Here is a 21,502-nt window from a genome sequence, read left to right as displayed (position 1 = left end):
GGTACCTGTTTAAAGCAGTCACCTTTTAAAGGACTTCTATTCAGCTGAATCTAAAACATGGGCCCATGTATGTAGCTTCCTGCTGAACTTTGCTCATGTAAGGGGATAAGTTTATTGGAAAGCTGAATGCAGATTTAAAAATTAATGTTCTTAGGCTTTGCCATCCTGGCATCCTCATGACAGAAATGTATCTTCGTTTCCTGAGCAAGCCAACACTGATGTGTGATTCGAGTTTCACGTTGTTACTATCTGTGCATTGTGTTAGCTTGGTCTCAAAACTGATTTTAAAGTGTTTTTTCAGTCTTTGCAATTAATGATGGTAAGAAAAAACCTCAACCAATTCAAATGAAAAAAACATTTGCTAAGGGAGGTAAAGACTGATTTTATATATTGAGAGTCTCAGAATACAAATTAAAATATTTAAATAGAATGGGGAAAATGCTACGTACTAAAATACCAATTTTTAAGTTATCTGCACTAAACTTTCTACAAGCCTGTTGGCGCCAGACACTGAGATGTGCCTGTAGGGGCTGAATTCCCTGGGATTAGTGGTTCCTGCTGCCTATGAAGAATAAGAGCTGTAAGTAGCCTTAAATGTACACTTACAGATCTTTTCAGCTTTTTTTGGACATATGTGACCATAGCACCCAAAAGGCCCAAATCAACTTTAGTATATTGTATGAAAGTCTATGAAAGTTGCACTAGACTTATATTTTAACTTAATGCAAAACTTTGAAATATATTTTGAAAGTTGCAGGTATTGACGACTTTTAATACACTGGGACCTGTGACATCACAAACCAGGTATATTTCAGTCTGCAGCCTCAGTTCTGCCCCCTTCAAATACAAGGAAGAACAGTCAAGCTTAAGGGAGTAGGTGCTAAACGTAAGGGATATTGGCAATAGTTCAGAATGGTCAGAAGTTAGCAGTATACTGTTAATTCAGTGTTAAGTAACTTCAGTTGCTACATACACGAAATGGGTGCCCATGTTCAGAGTTGAGGTAGTTAATCCCAAGGTGACTTTGCTTCTGATCTTCCTTTCACTTCTGTAGATTTATTTTTTTGCTGATATATCTTTATTAAATGAACAAGAATAAGAAAGTAGAAATAATGACTCTTTTAAGACAGTAACTAGAGTGACTCCTCCTACACGAATGTTTCTCTCCTTTCTCTGCAGTTCACAACATTTTCACATGGGGTTTCTCTGAAGTCCCTGTGGTGCCTCGGCATAACCCAAGGGGTTTTGCTCCTCCATGGGCTGACTTTTGAGCTCAGCTGCTTTCCTTGTCAAATCCTTGTAGGAAGAGGGAAGAAAACAACGCTTACATTCAGTTTTGCTTTTTTGAGTTTCTACAATTTACACCAAATGAAAAGTTCTTGCTTGCCATTTGCCTTACTTGTTAATAAATTGTAATATAAAAGGGATAATTTAGAGAAATAGCAATGGATGGTTTACAGTTTGAAGTTTGTTTCATGGACTGACCTGCTGATAACGTGTCTCTGCACCTGCCTGTGTCAAACAGCAGGTCATACTGAGAGAGGGCACTGCTGGCAGGCTTGTGTTAGACACGTACTTTGAAAGCTTAAGCAAAATAAAAGAGTTTGGAGCAAGATAATATCTTGCTCTTGTGAAGAAAAAGTATGGTGTATAAATGTTCTACTTACAATAGCAAAGAGCAGAGCTCCAGGTAAAGGATATTGATCCTGGAACTTCCGTAAGAAAAAGCAAAGAACTGTGAGCATTGCCACTGTGAAGTGAAAGCCAGAATAAAAAAAAAATGTCATCCCTCACTGCTTTTGAATCATCAGCAGCACTACATTTAAGGAAGTTAAATTAGATTAGATTGACAAAAACCCTGCAGAAGTAACGGCAGGATAAAAACAAAACTATCAAGTGACGTAGTAGGTAATCTAAAACAAATGTGAATCTGCTTCAGTTCTGTTACTTACCTAACTGTGATCATTATTTGGCTTGGGAAGATCCAAGACTCATCAACTTTTCTTAGGAGACAACCCGCAGGAGCTTCAAATACCTTTTTAGCTGTCTGGTCTTGCCATTCATTAGGCAGTGAAATAGGAAAAAAAATCACATACACACAAAAATCTATCTGTTAGCTGACTAAATATAAAACTTGTCTTCTAAAATGTTTTGACAGACTTCCTGATACAGAAAAGGATCTCTGCATTTAAACATTTGTGTTTCATTGGCTCCAGTGTGATATGAAGATGCTGATACTACCCCGACAGAGTGATTACAAGCGCTGTGCAGTATGGGGCAACTCTGCATATCTAGTAAGTGCACGTCAAATAAACCACTTATGTATCAATCTGTAAGGATACGGACAATTGCCCTCCTAATAACAAAGCTGGAGGTGGTTGACACAGTCATGCTTGTTTCCTGAGGATGCCAAGCACTGTGAGACTCTTCAGCTGCAGTTGGCCAACACATTTTGAACCTCCCAAAATGACAGGTTGTTAGGGATGGTGATTAACAAACTGACATCAGTGACATGCATAAAGATAAATCCTGAAATTACTGCAGCTGACTTCAGCTTTTGCTCCTTTTACTGGTCTGTTAATAAGCTGGATAATGCCATAAAAATATTGGTTTCTAATTATCTTTTTATTAATTTCTTAAGCTGACTTCCAGCTGCTGCTGCCTTCCTATTGATACTCATCACCATTTCCAAGACACTCTGAGAAAGAAATAGATAAATGGTAATATGTTCCTGAGAAAACCCCATTTTTGAATACAGTACATTCCACTTACATGTGTTGATTTATCTCACCCTTAGTATAGCAAACCTGTGCAGAAGAATGAAGCTAGGATGGAGATTTGTGGGAGAGCAGGATCAGTCCTGGTAGTTTAACAGTTTCCAGCACAAGCTGCTCGATTTTCTTTTTCTTTTTTTTTTTTTCCTGTGAGCATTGCTGCTTTTGGAGATGCAAGCAGAACCAGTAGAAAATAGGTTAATGAAGGGCAAAAGGAAGAGACACAAAATGGCCAGAACACAGGGTCCCATACAGACAGACTTGGATGCCCTGCAAATGAAGGAGTGGAGCTCACCTGTTATCCTCTCTTGTTTGCTATCCTCCGTGCCAAAACGTAGGTAGGTTTCATTCCTGCATCACTGGACTGTGAGTGGATATACTACTGCTGAATTTATGGCCTTGGGTTAAGCTTCAAAGCTTTGTGACCAGCCAACAGATGTTTTCATTAAGCAATTTTAGTTCTAAAGGTGGAACATGTAGCTAGGAGCTAAAATACACAGAGTATATATAATATATACCGAGTAATGCATAGGCATAGAACGTGCAGACTGTGCCCTGATGCATATACATTGCAGTTCATCTGTTCGCAGGAAGAAAAATACTCATTTTGTTGTTGTAGGAAATCAATACTAGCCAAGAACATTTGCCTTGCAGAACAGGAAAAAGTTTTCATGACAGAAATAATACAGATATTGTTTTTTAAAACTATTTTTTGACTGAGGAGAGTTTTCACTTCCGTGTCTATGTAGGAGAAATAAAAGAGCTTGAAAATTGAAAATCATGGACTCCAGCCATATAGTTACTTCTATTATGGTATAAGAGGCACTCATTTAAGTGATTTGGCTAGCAATTTTACACACAATGATAATAGCAGTATTCACCTGAGTGAAAAAACAAAGGGAAAAAGTAAGCAAAACATTTTTAGTGACTAATGGCTCAAATAAATATAGCAAATAACAAGTAATAGCTTTAATTGCTGAAAGCAAAACATTCAGATGTCATATGTGTAAAGACTGTCCACTAAATATTTATTAAAGAATGGAGTCTTAGTTACACAAAGCCATACTGGTTGAAATGGAGAAATTAGTCATTTTAGATATATACTTATATAAATATAGAAACACTATTTTTCCTCAGGTATTTGTCATGTAAATCCACATCCAATATTCACTGTGGGTGTATATTAAATTATTTTTAACTTCTAACTCACTGGAGTGAGTATCATTGAAGATTTTGAGATTTGTATTAGAAGTCTGGATCAAGGGGAAAAACACAAGGCCCTGCTTCCCTAGAACTGAATTTATTCAAGGTTCCAGGTTTTAATTTGTGCTTAGGAGCTTTCTGATAAGCAGCATATTGGCATACCTGTGGGTTTTACATTCTAAAAAAGGGGGTTTTTTCTTTGGGTGCTTTTTCTGTGTCTCTGCATCTCCTTCCACCACCTGAACATGATGAGCAGAGCCACCTGGACTAGTATGGACACCCATACTAGTCACTCAGGTCACTCAGTGACTAGCCACTGAGGTCACTCAGCAGTAGCAACCAGACTTGGGACCCAGCTAATAGATCCTGCTTTAGAAAGAGCAACTTCTCTTTTCCTTCCCCTCCTTTCCCTTGCCCAAGAGCTGCAAGCTGTTGGGTTTTCTTTCTTGTACGCTCAGTACCTCACCAAGTGTAGCAATGAGAGCTAACTGAACATGTGGCTCTTCATGGGATGCTGGGGATACAGATTTTGTTGTGTGAACCGTGAAAAATATAGCAGATGAATCTGTGCATGCAAATCACCTCCAAGCAGCAGTGGGGCTGTTAACAAAAGGAGAATTAGCCTCTGAACAATTGCTGAAATCCACAGGCATGTTGCTGGCAACTCTGGGAATTGTCTTAAAGTTACAAAAGAATTCATACAGTCTGTCTGTGTGAGCATAGATGATGTAATGTGGAATGCTACATGTACACGGGTTCAATCAGCCCTTAATGAACATCTTTAACATGTTATACAAGACCTCACTCTATATTTGTGGCCAGGAGGAATATGGGGTCACAACTTGCCATGTGACATAAAATCCAGATGGGCTTTTAGTGATACATGGAGTGTGTTCTGGGAAGGATGTATGAAGGGGATTTGCCAGTAAAACAGCTGGGAAATGGGACATGGACAAATGCACAATTTTTACAAATGGGGCTGGAGGTAGCCTATATGGGATTGGGTAATACACGGATAAATCTATACACCAAAGGGATCACCATTCATAATAAAAAGCCCTCAGAATCAGGCTTGAGTAATTTAAGTGGAACCTCTTGTGTTCTGGTTTGAACCCATTACCCCTTGTTCTACCGTTGGTTGTCACCAAGAAGAGCCTGGCTCCATCCTTGTGACACTCATCCTTTATATATTTGTAAACATTAATAAGGTCACCCCTCAGTCTCCTCGTCTCCAAACTAAAGAGACCCAGCTCCCTCAGCCTTTCCTCATAAGGGAGATGTTCCACTCCCTTAATCATCTTCGTTGCCCTACGCTGGACCCTCTCCAGCAGTTCCCTGTCCTTCTGGAACTGAGGGGCCCAGAACTGGACACAATATTCCAGGTGTGGTCTCACCAGGGTGGCGTAGAGGGGAAGGAGAACCTCTCTCGATCTACTAACTACCCCCCTCTAATACACCCCAGGATGCCACTGGCCTTTCTGGCCACAAGGGCACAGTGCTGGCTCATGGTCATCCTGCTGTCCCCCAGCACCCCCAGGTCCCTTTCCCCTACACCGCTCTCTAATAGGTCATTCCCCAACGTATACTGGAACCTTGGGTTGTTCCTGTTCAGATGCAAGACTCTACACTTTCCCTTGTTATATTTCATTAAACTTTTCCCCGCCCAACTCTCCAGCCTGTCCAGGCCTCGCTGGATGGCAGCACAGCCCTCTGGCGTGTCAGCCACTCCTCCCAGCTTGGTGTCATCAGCAAACTTGCTGACAGTGCACTCTATTCCCTCATCCAAGTCACTGATGAATATATTGAATAATACCGGCCCCAGTACTGACCCCTGAGGCACTCCACTAGATACAGGCCTCCAACTAGACTTTGCCCCATTGACCACAACTCTAAGGCTTCTTTCCTTCAGCCAGTTCACAGTCCACCTCACTACCTGATCATCCAGATTATGATTATGATTAATAAAGGCCTTAATGACCTTACAGAAGTGAGAAAAAAATAATGGATCTAGTACTGTTGCTTTGAGTGTTCTTTACAGTTATTGAATTAAAAATATCAGACCAATAAATTATAGTTTTAATCTGTTTTCACACAGATAGAATTGGTACATTTCTTAGCTAACAGAGTACCTCTCCAAAATTATGAAAGACAAACATGATGTTTCAAGCAGAAATATTTTTATAATAGTTAATAGTTATATTTGCATGCTTCCTGCCACAGTATCTTGCAATAATTGACAACAGAATCTTGTATTTTGTGAGTCTCTCTTTCACCCACACAGTCACTGTTACCCTCAGGAAGCTTACATTAACTTATTGGTTTATCCCTTCTAGTTGGTGATTCTAACACTGGTTCTTGGGAAGCATATGCTTGCTGACTGGCTTTGTTATTCTTGTATTTGGCTTACAGCTTCAGTGAAGTTATTTTTCTTTGGTTACTTCTCTTTGATAACTTCAGTCTCTTCAGTGACAATAACAATTTCTTCATGGACAACATCTCCAGGTGGTTCATGCATCTTGATGAAGTGCTGAAGTGCTTCAATGTCTGTTTAATGAAACAGAAGTATAATTGGAACCTAGCTGTGGGTATAAAGGTTGTGTTTACCTGAAAAACATCAAAATTATACTGTGCTGGGTGTTTCTCCTCTATCTGACTCAGAACAGTAAACCCAGGCATCTGCTTCCTTACATATGGCAATTTGGGCTCCTTCAAAATCTTCCAAACTGTTTCATTTAGGGAGAACAGAGCAGAAGTGTTCCTCTTTTTTCAGAAAGCAGTTTATATTTCCTTTAGGGTTAAAGCTACTTTCAGAAGTTCCTACTGCCCACCTACACAACCTGTGATCATGGACCTTGCGTCCACTTCTTTCCGGGAGATTGTTGCCTCTTTGCCTTTGTCAGTGTAAATGTGTCTTGCCCTAAACTGACTCTGTTAACAGATCAAGGTTCAAAACACACTTTTTTTTTTTTTCTTAACACAAATCTTTCTCTAGGGGACATCAGTAGAAACATTTATTTTCGTCTCCAGAATGTCGAACTCTGATAATCCTTTTCAATGTGTGTAGTATTCTACACAATCCATGATCCCTTTCTAGCTGATAAGGTCATATTTGGATAAAAGCACACTGTAAGGCTGCTTTGTGGCAATATGTAAGCAGAATTTGGGAACCTCTTCTCTCACAAGCCTATTATAGATTTTGCTAGCCCATTAAGAATTAAAGCAAAGATACCCAGCCTGCCTTTCTTGAGAGTATCTATCTTTTTCCCAAAGTACAGGAATCCACATATGGAATTTTCCAGTTACCTCTCCTCAGGGAGTCAGGACATGGAAGAGTGAAAATGTCATTTTGCTTGTTTACAGAAGAACCTCTTTTTTTTGCATCCTGCATACGAAGGTAGAATCCCAGGAGGTCTTCCCTCTGTGGCCTCTTGGTGCAGTGCTCTGTCTGCCTGGATCTTGCTGACTGATACCCGTCCATCGAACTGATTGATGTGCTGTGACGGGTTGTTTTTTCCACATATTTTTTGCCTTACAAAATGTTACAAAACAATTAGTGACTATTAACTTTAAAATGAGAATTGACTAAAGACAGCATAATGAATAGCCAAGGGAAAGCTTTGTCACTATTTCTCAAGAAACAAGGCCTTGGTCACGTCCGTGCACCCATCGGTTCAGCACTGGATATGTAAGCCAGCTGTAAAGTCTGACTGCACAAAGTAGTCATGGCATAAGTGTTTAAAAATTAAATACACATTCGTCAGAAGACCAGCAAGGATTATAAATAAATATCAAGTAGTAAAGCTTATTGAAAAACTTACCTGTGTTCATCTTTTGCATACAACCAAAAGTGGGACGCTCGTGCGCTGTGTGAGAAAGCAAGGCTTTTGTGTCAGGAGGATCAATAGGTTTTCATGGTGCTGATCCTAATAACTTCTCTTTCACTCTTCCTGCTTTCTTAGATCTTTCTTTGTTTCTAAGCTGCTAGGTAACAGACTGCTGCTAGAGAAAAGATTTGTCCCCTTCTTCATGAGAAGCTGATCACAAACTGTGGAGGAAATGGAAGTAGATGCTGCATTTATTCTTGGCCAAAACAAAACCAAAAGTAACTGCTGCTTACCTGCGGAGTCTGACTGTGGCTGCTCCCTGGGTGGAGTGGAAGTGATGTGTTGGGTTAACACATCAGTGCAAAGCTATAAATGAAACAAATACTGTGGGATAATTACAAGAATACATGTTGCAATATATTTCCTCAAGTTGAGTATAACCTATTTCTAATGCCTTGCAGCTCACCTCAAATAAGTTGAGACCTTCAGAAAAGGAAATAAGATCACCTCAGCCTTTAGTGACCAACAACGTTTTTGACCAACTCATCACAGTACTTCAAGGTAGAAACAAGTAACAATGTCTCTTGTAGGAAATTAGGGTAACAAGGCTCAGTGGAAGATCTGGGGAAAATCTGTTTAACAAATTTCTTAACAAATTGGTTTTACACTCTCACATAAACACCATAAAGGAAAGGCACGTGTGATATGCTGGCCTGTTGCCATCCTCCTCTTGTAGAGTGCAGGGCCCTCTGTTGAGAAGACACCTGTGCCGTGGTCTTGTCAGGGTGTCACCAGCTGGGCTTGTACCACACCGGGGTCTGACTGACGGGGAGCAGCGTCCAGACACCTGTGCCGTGGTCTTGTCAGCGTGTCACCAGCTGGGCTTGCACCACACCGGGGTCTGACTGACGGGGAGCAGCGTCCATCACTATCAGTGCAGCCCGTGCCTCTCACTCCTGTGCTGGTTCTGGTGCTGGCACACACCCTGCCGTCCACAGCAACCCTCACTTCTCTGTAGCAAATCTCTACATTCTCTCTTTCACCAACGCACAGGAGCAGAGTTTCAAATTAATGTAAGAACAGATGCATTGGGGCAAACCTAAACTCTGTATAACGCCTCTGGGAAGGGTATTAAGACCCAGGCAATCACCATATTAGTTCCCAAAACACTCTTGTAGTTCAGAGGTGCCTGTTTAGGAGTCCTCAGCAGACTGAACTGACTTTCCCCGTGTCCTTTTTGATACAAGGGGACCTAAACAGCATATAACCTTCAACAGCACACGTGCAGGAACACTGGATTTTTATATAATGACAGAATGCTTTCTGAAGTCTTTTCTATTTCTTCTCTAATAACATTCATCATTGTAATTCCTCTTAACAAGAAGCTGGTGTTTCATGGGGGATCATCACTGAAGAGTAATGATCATTACACCCTTTCAAATTGCTTCTCCTTTGCTTTTACCCACAGTAAATTTTAACTGCCAAGTGCAGTCAGCAAGTTTTCTGAAGGTCTTCTGTAGCGTTTTATTATGAACCTTTGGTTTTACAGGCCTGAAAAGCGTAGTAGGGTTTTTTTTTCCTGTTGGTTGTTTCACTCTTCAGTCCCTGCCAAGACCAGATGAGCATGTTAATTGCCACAGACCTCTCTACACAACACTAGTGGGACACAACTGAAGTGCTGGAGCCCTGTATTCTGGGGTCTCCAGTGCAAGAAAGTCATGGAAATACTGGAATAAGTCCAGTGAAGGGCCTCAATTATGATAAAGGGACTGGAGCATCTGTAATACAAGGAGAGGGTGAGAGCTGGGACTATTCAGCCTGGAATAGAGAAGGCTTGGGGGAAATCTTATCAGTGTGTATAAATACCGGACAAGAGGGCCTAAGGAAGATGGAGCCAGGCTCTTCTGGGTATCCAGTGACAGAACAAGAGGCAATGGGCACAAAATGAGAAAAGGAAATTCTGTTTAATTATAACAAAAAACTTTTTAGTAAAAAAGAGTGATTGAATTCTGGAACAAGCTGCTGGGAGAGGCTGTGGAGTCTCCATCCTTGGTGACACTTAAAACCCAACCAGACCCAGTCCAGGTTAACCTGCTCTTGACTGACCCTGCTCCACACAGGGACTGTACAATCTCCAGACTGTAAGATCTCCATAGTTGCCTTCCAGCCTCAATTATTCCATGGTTCTACGAGCTTTAACAATTGCTGCATGGTAGATTATTTATCTTTATGTTATCAGGCTGAACAGCATAAGGTTGCCAAGTTTAAACACTACAAAAAACAGATCAAAAGCTGTGTTACTATTCAGAAGCACAAATTCCAGGTTTATTAGGGATCCACAGTGAGACAGTCCTCCTACTGAGCCTCTACAGCAGCAGTCGGTTAATTTTGCAGTTATAGTTTTCTCTCACCAAACTTAAATAACGGAGCAAATAGTGAATTAATTCTGCAAATACTAAAAAACAAAACAAAAAAACAACAACAACAACAACAAAACAAACAAACAAAAAAAAACCAACACCACCAAAACCAAAGCAAAAAAAAAAGTCCCCATACAACTCTGTCAAATGAGTATATATTACAGACCTTCAAGGGTTTTTTACAGTTAGCATATGAAAACACTAGCCAATGAATACAGGCATACAGAAATAATCTGAAAGTGAGCTCAGAAGCAAAAAATCTAAATGCTTTCTCAAAAAAGAGGCATATACAAAAAGCTGTATAAAATGGCAGCTGGCTAAAGAGACATTGCATACCATATGACATCATGCTCAGTACATATTTGGGGCGAAGAAGAAGGAAAGCAGGGGATGTTTAGAGTGATGGCATTTGCCTTTCTAAGTAAACATGATGTGTGATGGAGCCCAGGTCTCCTGGAGATGGCTGAACACCTGCCTGCTGATGGGAAGTAATGAATTAATTCCTTGTTTTGCTTTGCTTGTGTGTGTGGCTTTTCCTTCACCTATTAAACTGTCTTTATTTCAGCCCATGAGTTTTCTTACTTTTACTCTTCTGATTCTCAGCCAGCAGGAATGAAGGAGCGGCTGTGTGGTGGTTCGTTGCTGGCTGGGGTTAAACCACGACACACCTAATTCAGAACTTTTAGTATTCTGATAAAAATATACAGTCCATAACAACATAGTAATATGCACAAACATTTAATCAATGTTTTCAAAATTTCGTAGTTCAACAACTGTGCAAGTATATAAGACACTGCTTTTACTGACACACAGCACACTTGAAATGGAGTAAAACCAAGTGCTGTGCTTAACGGGAGCTAATTTCACAACATCCAGGAAGTCTACTTGCCTTAAAATTCAACTTTAGCAAGTCCACTTGCAAGATTACTAATGCCAGGTCACAGCAAAGTGAGTGTGTTATGCAAGGTTACAGCCCAAACCACTGAAGTCATACACACCCTTAGTAAACATAAGCATGCTAAATTATATCAAGTCACTAAATGCATGTATGATTTTAATAAACAAGTATGTGTTTTAGCTTGGAGACATCATTTCCTGGTGTATTTGTAGGTTTGCATGAAGAATCTTTTTCTGGATTGCAGAAGGCATCTGCAGTAGAAGATGCATTGTTTGTGACTGATTCAGCAGCGTCTGTGCAACATTTGCTCAAGTCTCTGAATACCTGTAGAAAGGAGATACAGACAGAAATGCTGACTGCACATGTGGAAAAGAAATTCACCATGAGAGTGATTAAACACTGCGACAGGTTCCTCGGGCAGGTTGCATAATCTCCATCTTTAGACAGTCTCAAAACTTGACTGAACAAGGTCCTGAGCAACCTGGTCCCTGACTTATAATAGAACCTGGCCCTGCCTTGAGCAGGAAGTTGTACAAGATGACACAAAAATTCCCTTTCAATCTACATTTTTCTGTGATTCTATATTCTCTAGGTGCTGCTCCAGCATCCAATTTGCCAACAATATCAATCATTCATTCAAGGTTAAGCATTTTATAGCATAAGAGATGAATACATTTTTCATATCCAACATAAGACACATAAAAATTAGGGATGGTGGGGAATTACCACATGTTATAAAGCATAATTTGAAAGGGTAAAAATCCTTTCACATATAATTTGGTTCCTTCTGATAGAGTAAAAATAAATTTCAAAATTAAATTGTGAAAGCTTTAGAGGTTTAACATAATCTGATATAGGTGCTTTGTAAGCTATGCTCTGGGCCAGTCTAACTTTTACCCATTCATACAAATTCCAAAAATCCCCCTCACAAACTGAGAGAGAATAATTAGATTTGAAACCATTATTTATAATGTTAATGTTTCTTAAAACTTGTGTGCTACTACATGCCATATTAGAACTAAAACCCACTTACACAAGTAAATCTTTTCTACAGAATTGGAGGAAACCAGTCCAAACCATCCAGATTCCTAACAATAAAAAGCTTTGCCAGAACTAATCAGGAGTTTTGTATCAAGGAGCTTCTGCCATAATTCAAGTTCAGCTTCAAACATCTGCAAATGTACTAAGTAAATTTATTAAGTACTAAAAGAAGAAAATATATTTTTAATTAAAGGTTGAAGAAGTGCGTGCGTTCATTGAAATGATTTACCAGGACTTGATAAAGTGTGTAACAATACACACAAGTGATTTTTACACTTCAAACTTTTACATTCCCACCCCTTTTTAAACTTCTGACATACTTTTCTGAAGTCTGCCCACACAGAGGCCACTTGAACTTTTGAGCAGGGGTATTCCACCATCTGCAAGCTCATCAACAAGAATATTCTGTGCTTCTCTAAGTTACTTTTTGTTGATGGGAAAAAACACATTACCCAAGCAATCTATCAAACCAAGAAAGAAAAATATAATTGTTCTATTTCCACCTGCAATGGAAAAAGAAAGGGGTTCAATGGAAACATGTCCAGTGTGGCTTACCTCTGTCCCTGAGGAACTGACCGAGAACACGCTGACCAGGTCCAGGACAGCTATGGAAAACAGCCAATTGATTCACAGCTTTCCAAATGTCATGATTTCAGGTGTACAATATTCCAACTCCAGCACCACTCATACCGACATCCTTGGAGGGACAAAAAGAAGAGACTGAGGTGCCGTTTTTACTTTATATTTGTGCTTTGTCAAGCCACCAAGACTAGAGACACTGTGATGTATAGGGAAAAAAATCCTCTGGAGTAAATTCTCAGCATTGCAGATGGGAGTCCCAAGTGTGATAAAAGCCAGCCAGCAACTTCCAAACAACCCTGTGGCAGGGAGGTTACTATGGATAAGCATGGGAAAGCTGAGCAGAAACTGAACTTTCATATGTAACAACCTGCCAATTAATTAATTTTTCGATGGTGCTTGTCATTAAACAAGTAATAGAATCTGCAGAAGACTGAAAAAATAATTAGCTGGTATTCTGTGAGATGCGCAGAGGTTTTGGGCAATAATTGCTTTTTAATTATATTTATCAACAGTGCAGAATTTCTGTTACAGAAATTCTCTCCACAGAAGCTACAAATTTTATTCAACAACTCTAAGAGATTGTAAATATTCCACTGCGTAATAGGAGGAGTCTCACATGATCAAAAATTAGATTACAAATATAAAGATAACCAGTCTTTTTAACTCTATGGGTAATTTTCAGAAAATCATCTATTTTCTATTTGTTAGAGAAATCCTTAACGTATATTAATGTAAGCTACATGCAGCAAATATATTTTTATTGTACAAAATCAAACAGTGCAATACCTGCAGCAGGAACTTTCAAGACTATAAACATATCAACATGAGGAGTTGCTTTATTACTTCATGCTTGGGATGAACTTGAAATTAAACTAGTAATTTTTGTTTCTGCATTTTTAATTTTCAGAAAACCCCACCCACTGCAATTTCTCACTCCACCCAAGCCTCCTCCAAAGGAGACTATTTGCAAAGACCAACACCCCAGAAACTCCAGTACATCAGGTTCCGTGATGAAGAAGCCCTCATGGTTGCTTTCCTTGACACATGCAATTTCTTTGAGTGGGTGCGGTGAGCAAGAACTTCACACAAAAGGAACTTTCAGTGTATTGCCGTCGATTCCAGCTCCAGGAAACAGAACAAGATGCGAATACTGAGCGCAAGCAGCTATTGCACAAGCGCTCCTTGCCTAAGAGCCTATTTAGTGTGTTTGACAGCCGAGGTGCATCAGGCCAAAGCTGCTGCGTGAGGCATCGTTGCGCACAGGAGCAACTGCTGTGGGACGGCAGTTTCTCAGCTGCTCTTCTAGTCTAGTTCCTCCAGATATTTACTACATTATATGTATCTGAAGCAGATGTTTCCAGTCTCATTGGGGAGAACAGTTTCAGCTGCAGAGGATGACAAACACATGCGGAGCTCTAAGGAGTTAGTGGGGTATGTGACCCAGCGCTTTGCGCAGCCAGTTCACCCCAGTAACAAGCGGGGTCACCCACTGCTTCTCGCTGCCGGCAGCCCCAGAGAGGCTGGCAAAGGCACAGACGGACAGCACAGACATACAGACAGTGTCTAAACATAGGCACCATGCTGATTAAGCAATTAGCTAACGAGGACAACGTCAACATATCTATAAAAATGTTATGCATGCATTTGCCATGCATCCAAAGTACTCACCTTTTATATGTGGCCTTACTTATAACTGACCTCTGTAAGTGACTTTCCCTGGAACTATATGCTTTATCTATTGTTAAATCTCATTTTCCATCCTGGAAGAGGACATAGGAATTCCATCTCACTTGATGTTTTGAAATGTCACTGCCATCACCACCCATCTTGGGTAAGATGTTTTACTTCAGCCTGTGCTTCCTCTGCTGGATTGTTTCAAGGATGGGCACAAACAGTTAAGTTCAAGTGCATTTATAATTTTCCATGAAGTGAATGGGTCGTGAATATCAAGACAATAGGAATAGGAAACATTTTAGCCTGAAATACTGGTAAGCACTATTTTGTGGACACTCACAAAACCAACCCTTCCACAGGGAAGAAAAGCAGTTCCAAAGACAGAGAGCAATGTGAAACAATATTAAAGTTATATGTGATAAGTAATAATATCCTCATTTATGCAATGCTGATCAGAATAAAATCACAGAGCATGCTAAGTATTTTGAATTAATGAAGTTTCCTAAACTCTGGAAAAACTACATTTGTAATTTTCTGTTTGCTAGCAATTCCTTGTCAACTGGAACTCTGAAGAACCCTCTTCAAAATCACTTCAGACAGGTTTGTTCAGCTGAGTAACAAATTCTCTCTGCCAAAGGTCAGAACAATAGCTTGTTCACAACACTTCAACTTCCACTGAAGTTTACAGAGAAAGAAACTTGGTCTTGAAACACAAGATCTGTTCTTCATAAAACAGAGAGTTTCTCTGCATTTCATTACAGTGCCCAGATTACAGGATCGATTTGACTCCTGTTGCTAGAGTTGGACCCACCTCAGTCACAAGACTGAAAATATGCACAGATGAAACTGTACAAATGCTTCAGTGCTGAGAACACGCTGCTTTACAAAATAACTAGGAAAACATGAAAATCAGAAATCAATGTTATTGTCACCTGCTTTTTAGCTCTCTGTAATGCATCTTCTAACTTTTCAGCTGTTGACTGGAAAGAGTAACTTTCTTCAGCAGTCATTTACAGAACAAAACAAAAGAATAAAAATATACTAAAAATATAAAAAAATAAAAGACGACCATGAAGAAACACTCCCACCTAGTGAAAATAAAAATGCTACTGGCAATTTTAAAATAAAAGAATCTTAAACTAAGATCAGTCTTTTCTATACAGCTCAATTATTTTCTTTTTATGTGTTGCCCTTGCCCAAGACCACACTATCAGCAACTCACAGCAGAACTTATGCACTTTTTCTTCCCCTTGCCTCACAGATTACTGAGCTTTCAAAGGGGGAACCAATGTTACACCGGAAATCTTTCAGTGCTTAACGGAAAAAATTTGCAAACCAAATTTCCTCATGGTAGGAGTGACAGACTTAGAGCTGACAAGTTATAATTCAGCACGTCAATGCAGAACAGTGTCTGCACAGAACGAACATAATCCTACACGTCTGATGGCAGCAGCCTCCTGTCACGCTGCAGTCACAGAAGAAGACAGGTTGTCTCTAAAAGTGCCAGACTGGCCCTGTCTCTTCATTTGGACTCAGTTTGCATTTTCAGGGTTTATTTGATTGTTCCTTGTGAAATGTCTGTCAAAGTATGCGAATAACTAAAGCTTTACCTCATTAAACAAGGGCATGTGAACAGGCTTACTCCACCATATAGCCATATTTTGGAATTTATAACACCATAGTATGAAGCTGGAATAAGATATCCATCTAAAAACATTAAAAAAAGAAAGGAAGAGTTCTCATGAGCAATTATTTCATTATAGTCTAATAGAATAAACTGACAATAATAGACTAAACTGTCAATCTAAGAATTTGGCGTCTGACTTACTCTCAAAAACCTTCACTATAGCCTAAACCAGCGTTTAAACAAAACTGAAAATCTAGCTTACACCAATCAACCTCAACTCCTTCCCAATTTTCTTCCTTAACATTTGTGATAACAGATTCAATATCCTTATACATTTTTTCAGTAAAAGGGAATGGACCTGATCAACTAGTTGTTTTATTTCCTTTAAGAATTATGACAAGTGACGATCTTGCTCTCAATGTTTTGCTAATGCTCTGTTACCATCACTTTTTAATCAGGAATTGCTGCAAACCCCAACTGCTTCTTTCTGGCTGCCAAAGGGACCCCACAGCACCATGGAACTTGTTTCCCCCCTCATTTTTTTCTGCTGTGAAGCAGCCCCAGGTTGGTGTTCTCCCACACATGCTGCAAAAGCCCTGCAAGGTGGGGTTTTGGAGGGGACAGAAGGGGCTTCCTGCATCAACCAGGGGGTAAAAAGGAGCTTGTCAGTGTTGAAGGGGAAGAGTTCTTGTTACAACTGTGCAAATACGATGAAATCTGAACACATTAAAATAGACACAGATGCAAATAGCCTTCAGTAAACACTGCCATTTAAAGCTAAATAAAACTCATTGATTCCCAGTGCTTTTGCCACCAATATGCTGAAGTCATGGCACCACATTACATCACTCCACTCTGCTCCCCAGGGTTTCAGTGCTGGCACTGGGTGACACAGCCTCCTGCAAGGGAGGCAACGTAAGTCGTCCTCCTCACCTCCCTTCCTGGGCAGGTTTTGGTGAATGTCCCCATTCTCTGCTGCTTTCCTTGTTCCAAACCAGCGAGGAGACCCCTTTGCCTGGCGGAGCTGTCTTTGGCCTCCCGCTGACCACCGCCACTGTGAGCAGGTTGTTTCCCAGGCCTCCACTCCTGCTTTGCTTTCCCACCTCTGTCTCCTCCTTCCCACCACCCTTGTTTGACCAGGAATCCCTCTTCCGCTGCAGTTCCATTCCCCTGTCCCAGATTCCTTCTACGTGTTTACCGTACCCAGTTATCCAAATAGTCTCTGCATCCCTGATTTCAAGCCAGTCCACCTCCCTCCCTGGGTGCCTTCTCCCTCCAGTTTCCACCATGGTTCCCACCTCTTTTTCTCATAACTTTTCAAAATACACTGTATTCTCGATACCCTTCTCCTCTTCCTGTCACACTTAAAAAACTACAGACTGCATTCCAGAAAGTGAGTGGGCTCAAACATTTTCCACCATTCTAGAAACAGAGGTGTTATTTCAAAAACACTCTGCCAGTGACTCAGAAATACCATGTCTTTCTTCATTCAGGCACCTAGAGTAACAGCGGGTTGTCAGAAATCACAATACTATTGTATTCACTGCTAAGAAACATTTTTAAGTAAAATAATCAAATTTTTACTCACCACCAGGGGCACATAATAGAGTTGACAGAGTAGCAAAACGAGCACGACAGACATTCATAACAGTCATCTGAAAAAACGTAGCACAAGCTTTCATTTAGCAATGAAAGACTTTGCAGAAATACCAGAACTTGTTTAAATCCATAAATTCAGATATATCAGCACTAGTTTGCATTCCAAAAAACAGTGAAAAAGTCACACTACTGCACCTGTAACACTAGTCCTTGAAAATTAACCCCACTAAGACTTCTGCAAATCTTGCACATATCCCTCCTGTTGCATCTTGCTGACATTTGTGCTCAGATTTACTCATCTATGTCAGTTTAAGAAAAATAAGATGCAAAGAGAAAGCACTTTTCTTACATGTTCTGGATTCAATGCATTTGCAGCCCTGGCATAGTTAGAAATTTGACAATTTCTTCTCTGAAGCTAAAACACAGAACTAAAGTCACTATGCAATCTTGTACTTCTCAGGGAAAAAACAAAAGGCACAAAATATACACACAAGAATAAAGCTTACCAAAACCAAAACAAACACATAATTAATTCTGTTATGAAAGCCTTGAAGATTTTGATTAAATAATATAGTTTCCTCAGATATCCAGTGTGTTACATTTTGTGAGACAAAAGCACACAGAAGCCATCTGTTACCTCGAGTAACAGTGACTGTGACTCAACTATTCTTGCTATACACTAGAAAAACAGGAAAATAAAGGATCTTTGAGCCTGAGTGGGATCTGGTTTTGGAGAAGGGACAAGAATTTGGTACCACAAACAGTGAAACCTGAATTAGTGATGATACTTCAGTTGAAGACAGGTTTTCAGCCCAAGTGAAGACGATGAAGGGCTTCCTATCGATCTTCAGGGAGCCAGTTTCACCTCTGGTCTTCGCAGCCCCCAGGGTTTCAGTTTATCCTTCACAGGCCAGAATGAATCATTCCAGGAGAGATTCAGCATAGCTCTGGAGGAAACATCAATACATGCTCTCTTCCTCGACAACAAGCCCCTGGATCTTTGTTCTTCGTCACTCTGGGTCTTTGTGGCACAGTAAAGGTGGGGAGGAAACCAGAACAGAAATCCAGAGAACTCCTGAGCAGGAGCCCAGCAGGCTGCCAGAGTGCAGGATCAGTAACACACATCCTTTGGGTTTACCAGAGGAATGACAACGCACCCAGCTTCACACCAGCCATGACTGGCACTGACCACGAGCAATGAGATACACATGAAAACAAACTTCTTACCTTCTAGTATCTTGTGTATCAGAATACTGGAAAATATCAGGCTCCACATAATTCATGTCAGGTCTTGTGAGCTAGTGACATGAGCCACTGTAGAACACAGTGTTTTGTTTTGTTTTCTCTCAAAAGAGAGAAATTGTCTCAGTCCTGTATTCATTGTGGCATTGATTTTGGCTTGTTAGTAAGAAAAAAATCCCCCTCCTGTTGCCAGCACTACCAGCTCACCAATCTGTACACTGAGTTTATGCCCGACCCTCTGTCACAAGCATTGCAAGTGCACCAGCTCTTGCACTAGTGCTAATTGCTTACATCATGGAAGGAGGAAGGAGAAGCAGGAGGTAATGTGCAACCTGCAGAAGCTGGCCTGGCAACTAGACCTTCGTTTTACTAACACATAATGCCCAACACCACGCTTTCCAGCAGGTGAGCTAGAATTAACAAATCTGGGGAAAACACCTCCTTTAAAGAACATGCAATTTTCCCATACTTGTGTTTCAGAGACTGGATCTTACTGCAGTGCACAGCAAAACAACATCTGGTTGCAGCTTTAATTTTTGCTCGGTCTGAATTTCATGTATGGAGCATTTTCAGCCAAAGTTTTGGCTTTGCTATCAGACAAGTGAGCATTTTATCAGGCCATAATTTTCTGCTCCAAAACCACACTTTTTCCTTAAAACTACTACTCCAAAGCAGTATTTTCTGCTGAAACAGGAACAGACTCTTTTATCAGTTCTGTTTGGAGTCCACGTTCAACCAATGAAATGAAAACTATTTGGAGTTTGAAGCTCAAGGAAGAGAGAGAAGTATTTTGAATGAGCTCAATATGTCAATGGATGAATAATCGTTGGAAAAAAGATGACAGGAAACTGATAAACAAATAAACTACACCCTGAAGGCCAACAATGCTCAAAATGAATTATTGGACCTGGAAAAGGAAATTTTTAAAAACCCATGAAGTTTTTGAGTTTTGACACATAAACAAAGCAGAATAACTAGATATGGCTTGTCAGCTCTGCACTTCATTAGCAATATCCATGTTTTTGCCCCTCTTCCATTAAAAGATCAATTTCTTCAAAATACCTTACATTTACCACAGTATAAATGTGAGTTACCTTGGAGCATCTGACAGGGAATGACTTGCTTCTTTGCAGTAAATTGTTTATCTGTTCAAGCCCTATTCATATTCACCTCCACAGCCATTTAAAACAAGGTGAACAAGGAAATAAATGACAATACTGTATAAGAAAAATGAACTCAAGGTTAGAGGTAAGCTAAGATATGGCTCTAATGCTAAGCATACATCCACTTTTAAAAAATTAGTATGATGTTAATGACATAGTGGTATGCACAATAGTAGAGCTTTGTAGTAATGCAATCTAGATTTTCAGTTTCAAAACCTACTGAAGCAAGAGTTAAGTGTAAGTAAAAAACAATAGTTCAGCATAAATGAGAAAATCAGGGGTATTAACTGCTGCCAGCTAAGACCTGTAGTGTCTCAAGGCTCGCAGCATACACAGGCTTCAGCTGTACCAGGCTGCAAGAACAAACATACAAATCATATATTCTTTGGGTTATTTGCTGGCACTGGGAATAGGAACTAGACAGAAATAAACAGTATCATCATACGGTCTATATGGTGCGTTCTTCTAATTACTGATATAGCGTGATACATTTCAATAATGAAGGAACACACTGGAACATGTAGTAGGATCGTATAATCAAACATTTAGGAGCAGCTTGAGGAAGGCGGCTGCTACTGATGTGCCTGAACAAGTGGTTAGAGGAAACCTGGACATATTATCTGACCACAGAAAAGGTAATAATGCCCAATGGCCCAAAGCAATACAGGTGTCAAAAGGCACATAATGGCTATGAAAGATCATCCCCCCTCCCAAAAAAAAAAAAAACCAAAAAAAAAACAAAAAACAAAAAACAACAACAAAACAAAACCAGTGTTTTCTAATTACCTTGGGAAGGTCAAAAGTAGGGAAGAAGGATTAGTGAAAAACTAACCAAGCAAAACCCCCCAGTATCGGCACAATGTTGTGAAAGGGTGTCACAGACTCATGGGAAACATCTCTAGTTTTCTTCCCTTCCCGCCCCTTCCTTCCTCCCCCTTCTGTTAAGATTTGCTTATCTCTGTACCAGCTGAGCACAACAATTCTTTAACAATCTTGATGTGAGCCAGTACTAAGGAATAATTTCAGGATGTAACACTAGCAAGCTTCCTAACATGAGACATGATTTTCAACAGTTTCCAAGGTGAAAATATTGGGATAAGAGAATAACAGTTCTTGTTAAATGCAACTTGATATTCTTCTGAATAATAAACAGTGGCAGAAAACAAGATAATTTTATCTTGGTTTGTCTTAATTTTGGTTTTGCTATAGTGGTTCTGGAAGTATTAGACTAGTTGCCTACCAATAAACATATGAAGTGCCACCCTTCTCTAACACCTGTCCAAAGACCATTAGAAAATGGCTTTATAGAATTTTTTAAAGCATTTCCACCATTAGATCTTACAGTTCATTCAAAGAGAATCTATTTGTTGTGAGGAAATAAACGGCTAGGAAATCATTGTTAGGTTTTGTCAAATATATTGACAAAAAGCAAAATTTAAAGTTTTATGTGATAAA

The 21,502-nt window shown here is 40.0% G+C and overlaps 1 protein-coding gene and 1 pseudogene across 2 annotated transcripts; both read right to left on the bottom strand.

Annotated features, from left to right (window-relative positions):
- Positions 1-6,190: 6,190 nt before the first annotated feature.
- LOC309435577 (uncharacterized protein) lies at positions 6,191-7,811 on the bottom strand. The gene is made up of 3 exons (XM_082043963.1): positions 7,796-7,811; positions 7,281-7,505; positions 6,191-6,521 (listed from the first exon to the last, which is right to left on the bottom strand). The coding sequence occupies exons 1-3, from the start codon at positions 7,803-7,805 to the stop codon at positions 6,412-6,414; spliced, it is 345 nt and encodes a 114-aa protein (XP_081900089.1). The 5' UTR covers positions 7,806-7,811; the 3' UTR covers positions 6,191-6,411.
- A 2,620-nt stretch (positions 7,812-10,431) lies between these two features.
- On the bottom strand, positions 10,432-20,066 carry LOC309435866 (1-aminocyclopropane-1-carboxylate synthase-like protein 1; annotated as a pseudogene). The gene is made up of 11 exons (XR_014186703.1): positions 20,055-20,066; positions 18,870-18,940; positions 17,992-18,057; positions 17,632-17,698; positions 16,027-16,123; positions 15,683-15,686; positions 15,349-15,413; positions 12,716-12,857; positions 12,477-12,621; positions 12,153-12,302; positions 10,432-11,443 (listed from the first exon to the last, which is right to left on the bottom strand). The product of XR_014186703.1 is annotated as a 1-aminocyclopropane-1-carboxylate synthase-like protein 1 (transcript).
- Positions 20,067-21,502: the final 1,436 nt, after the last annotated feature.

This window comes from Streptopelia decaocto (genome assembly GCF_964273445.1).
Source record: "Streptopelia decaocto genome assembly, chromosome: 2".
Classification (NCBI taxonomy): domain Eukaryota; kingdom Metazoa; phylum Chordata; class Aves; order Columbiformes; family Columbidae; genus Streptopelia; species Streptopelia decaocto.
Note: the sequence above shows the minus strand (reverse complement) of the source record. Positions and strands in the feature narration are given on the sequence as shown.

Excerpts from the sequence above, each read along its gene's own strand:
- LOC309435577 (XM_082043963.1), bottom strand. Across the intron at positions 6,522-7,280 it reads TCCTGACTCCCTGAGGAGAG|ACATTGAAGCACTTCAGCAC; the intron begins GTAACTGGAAAA and ends TTCATTAAACAG.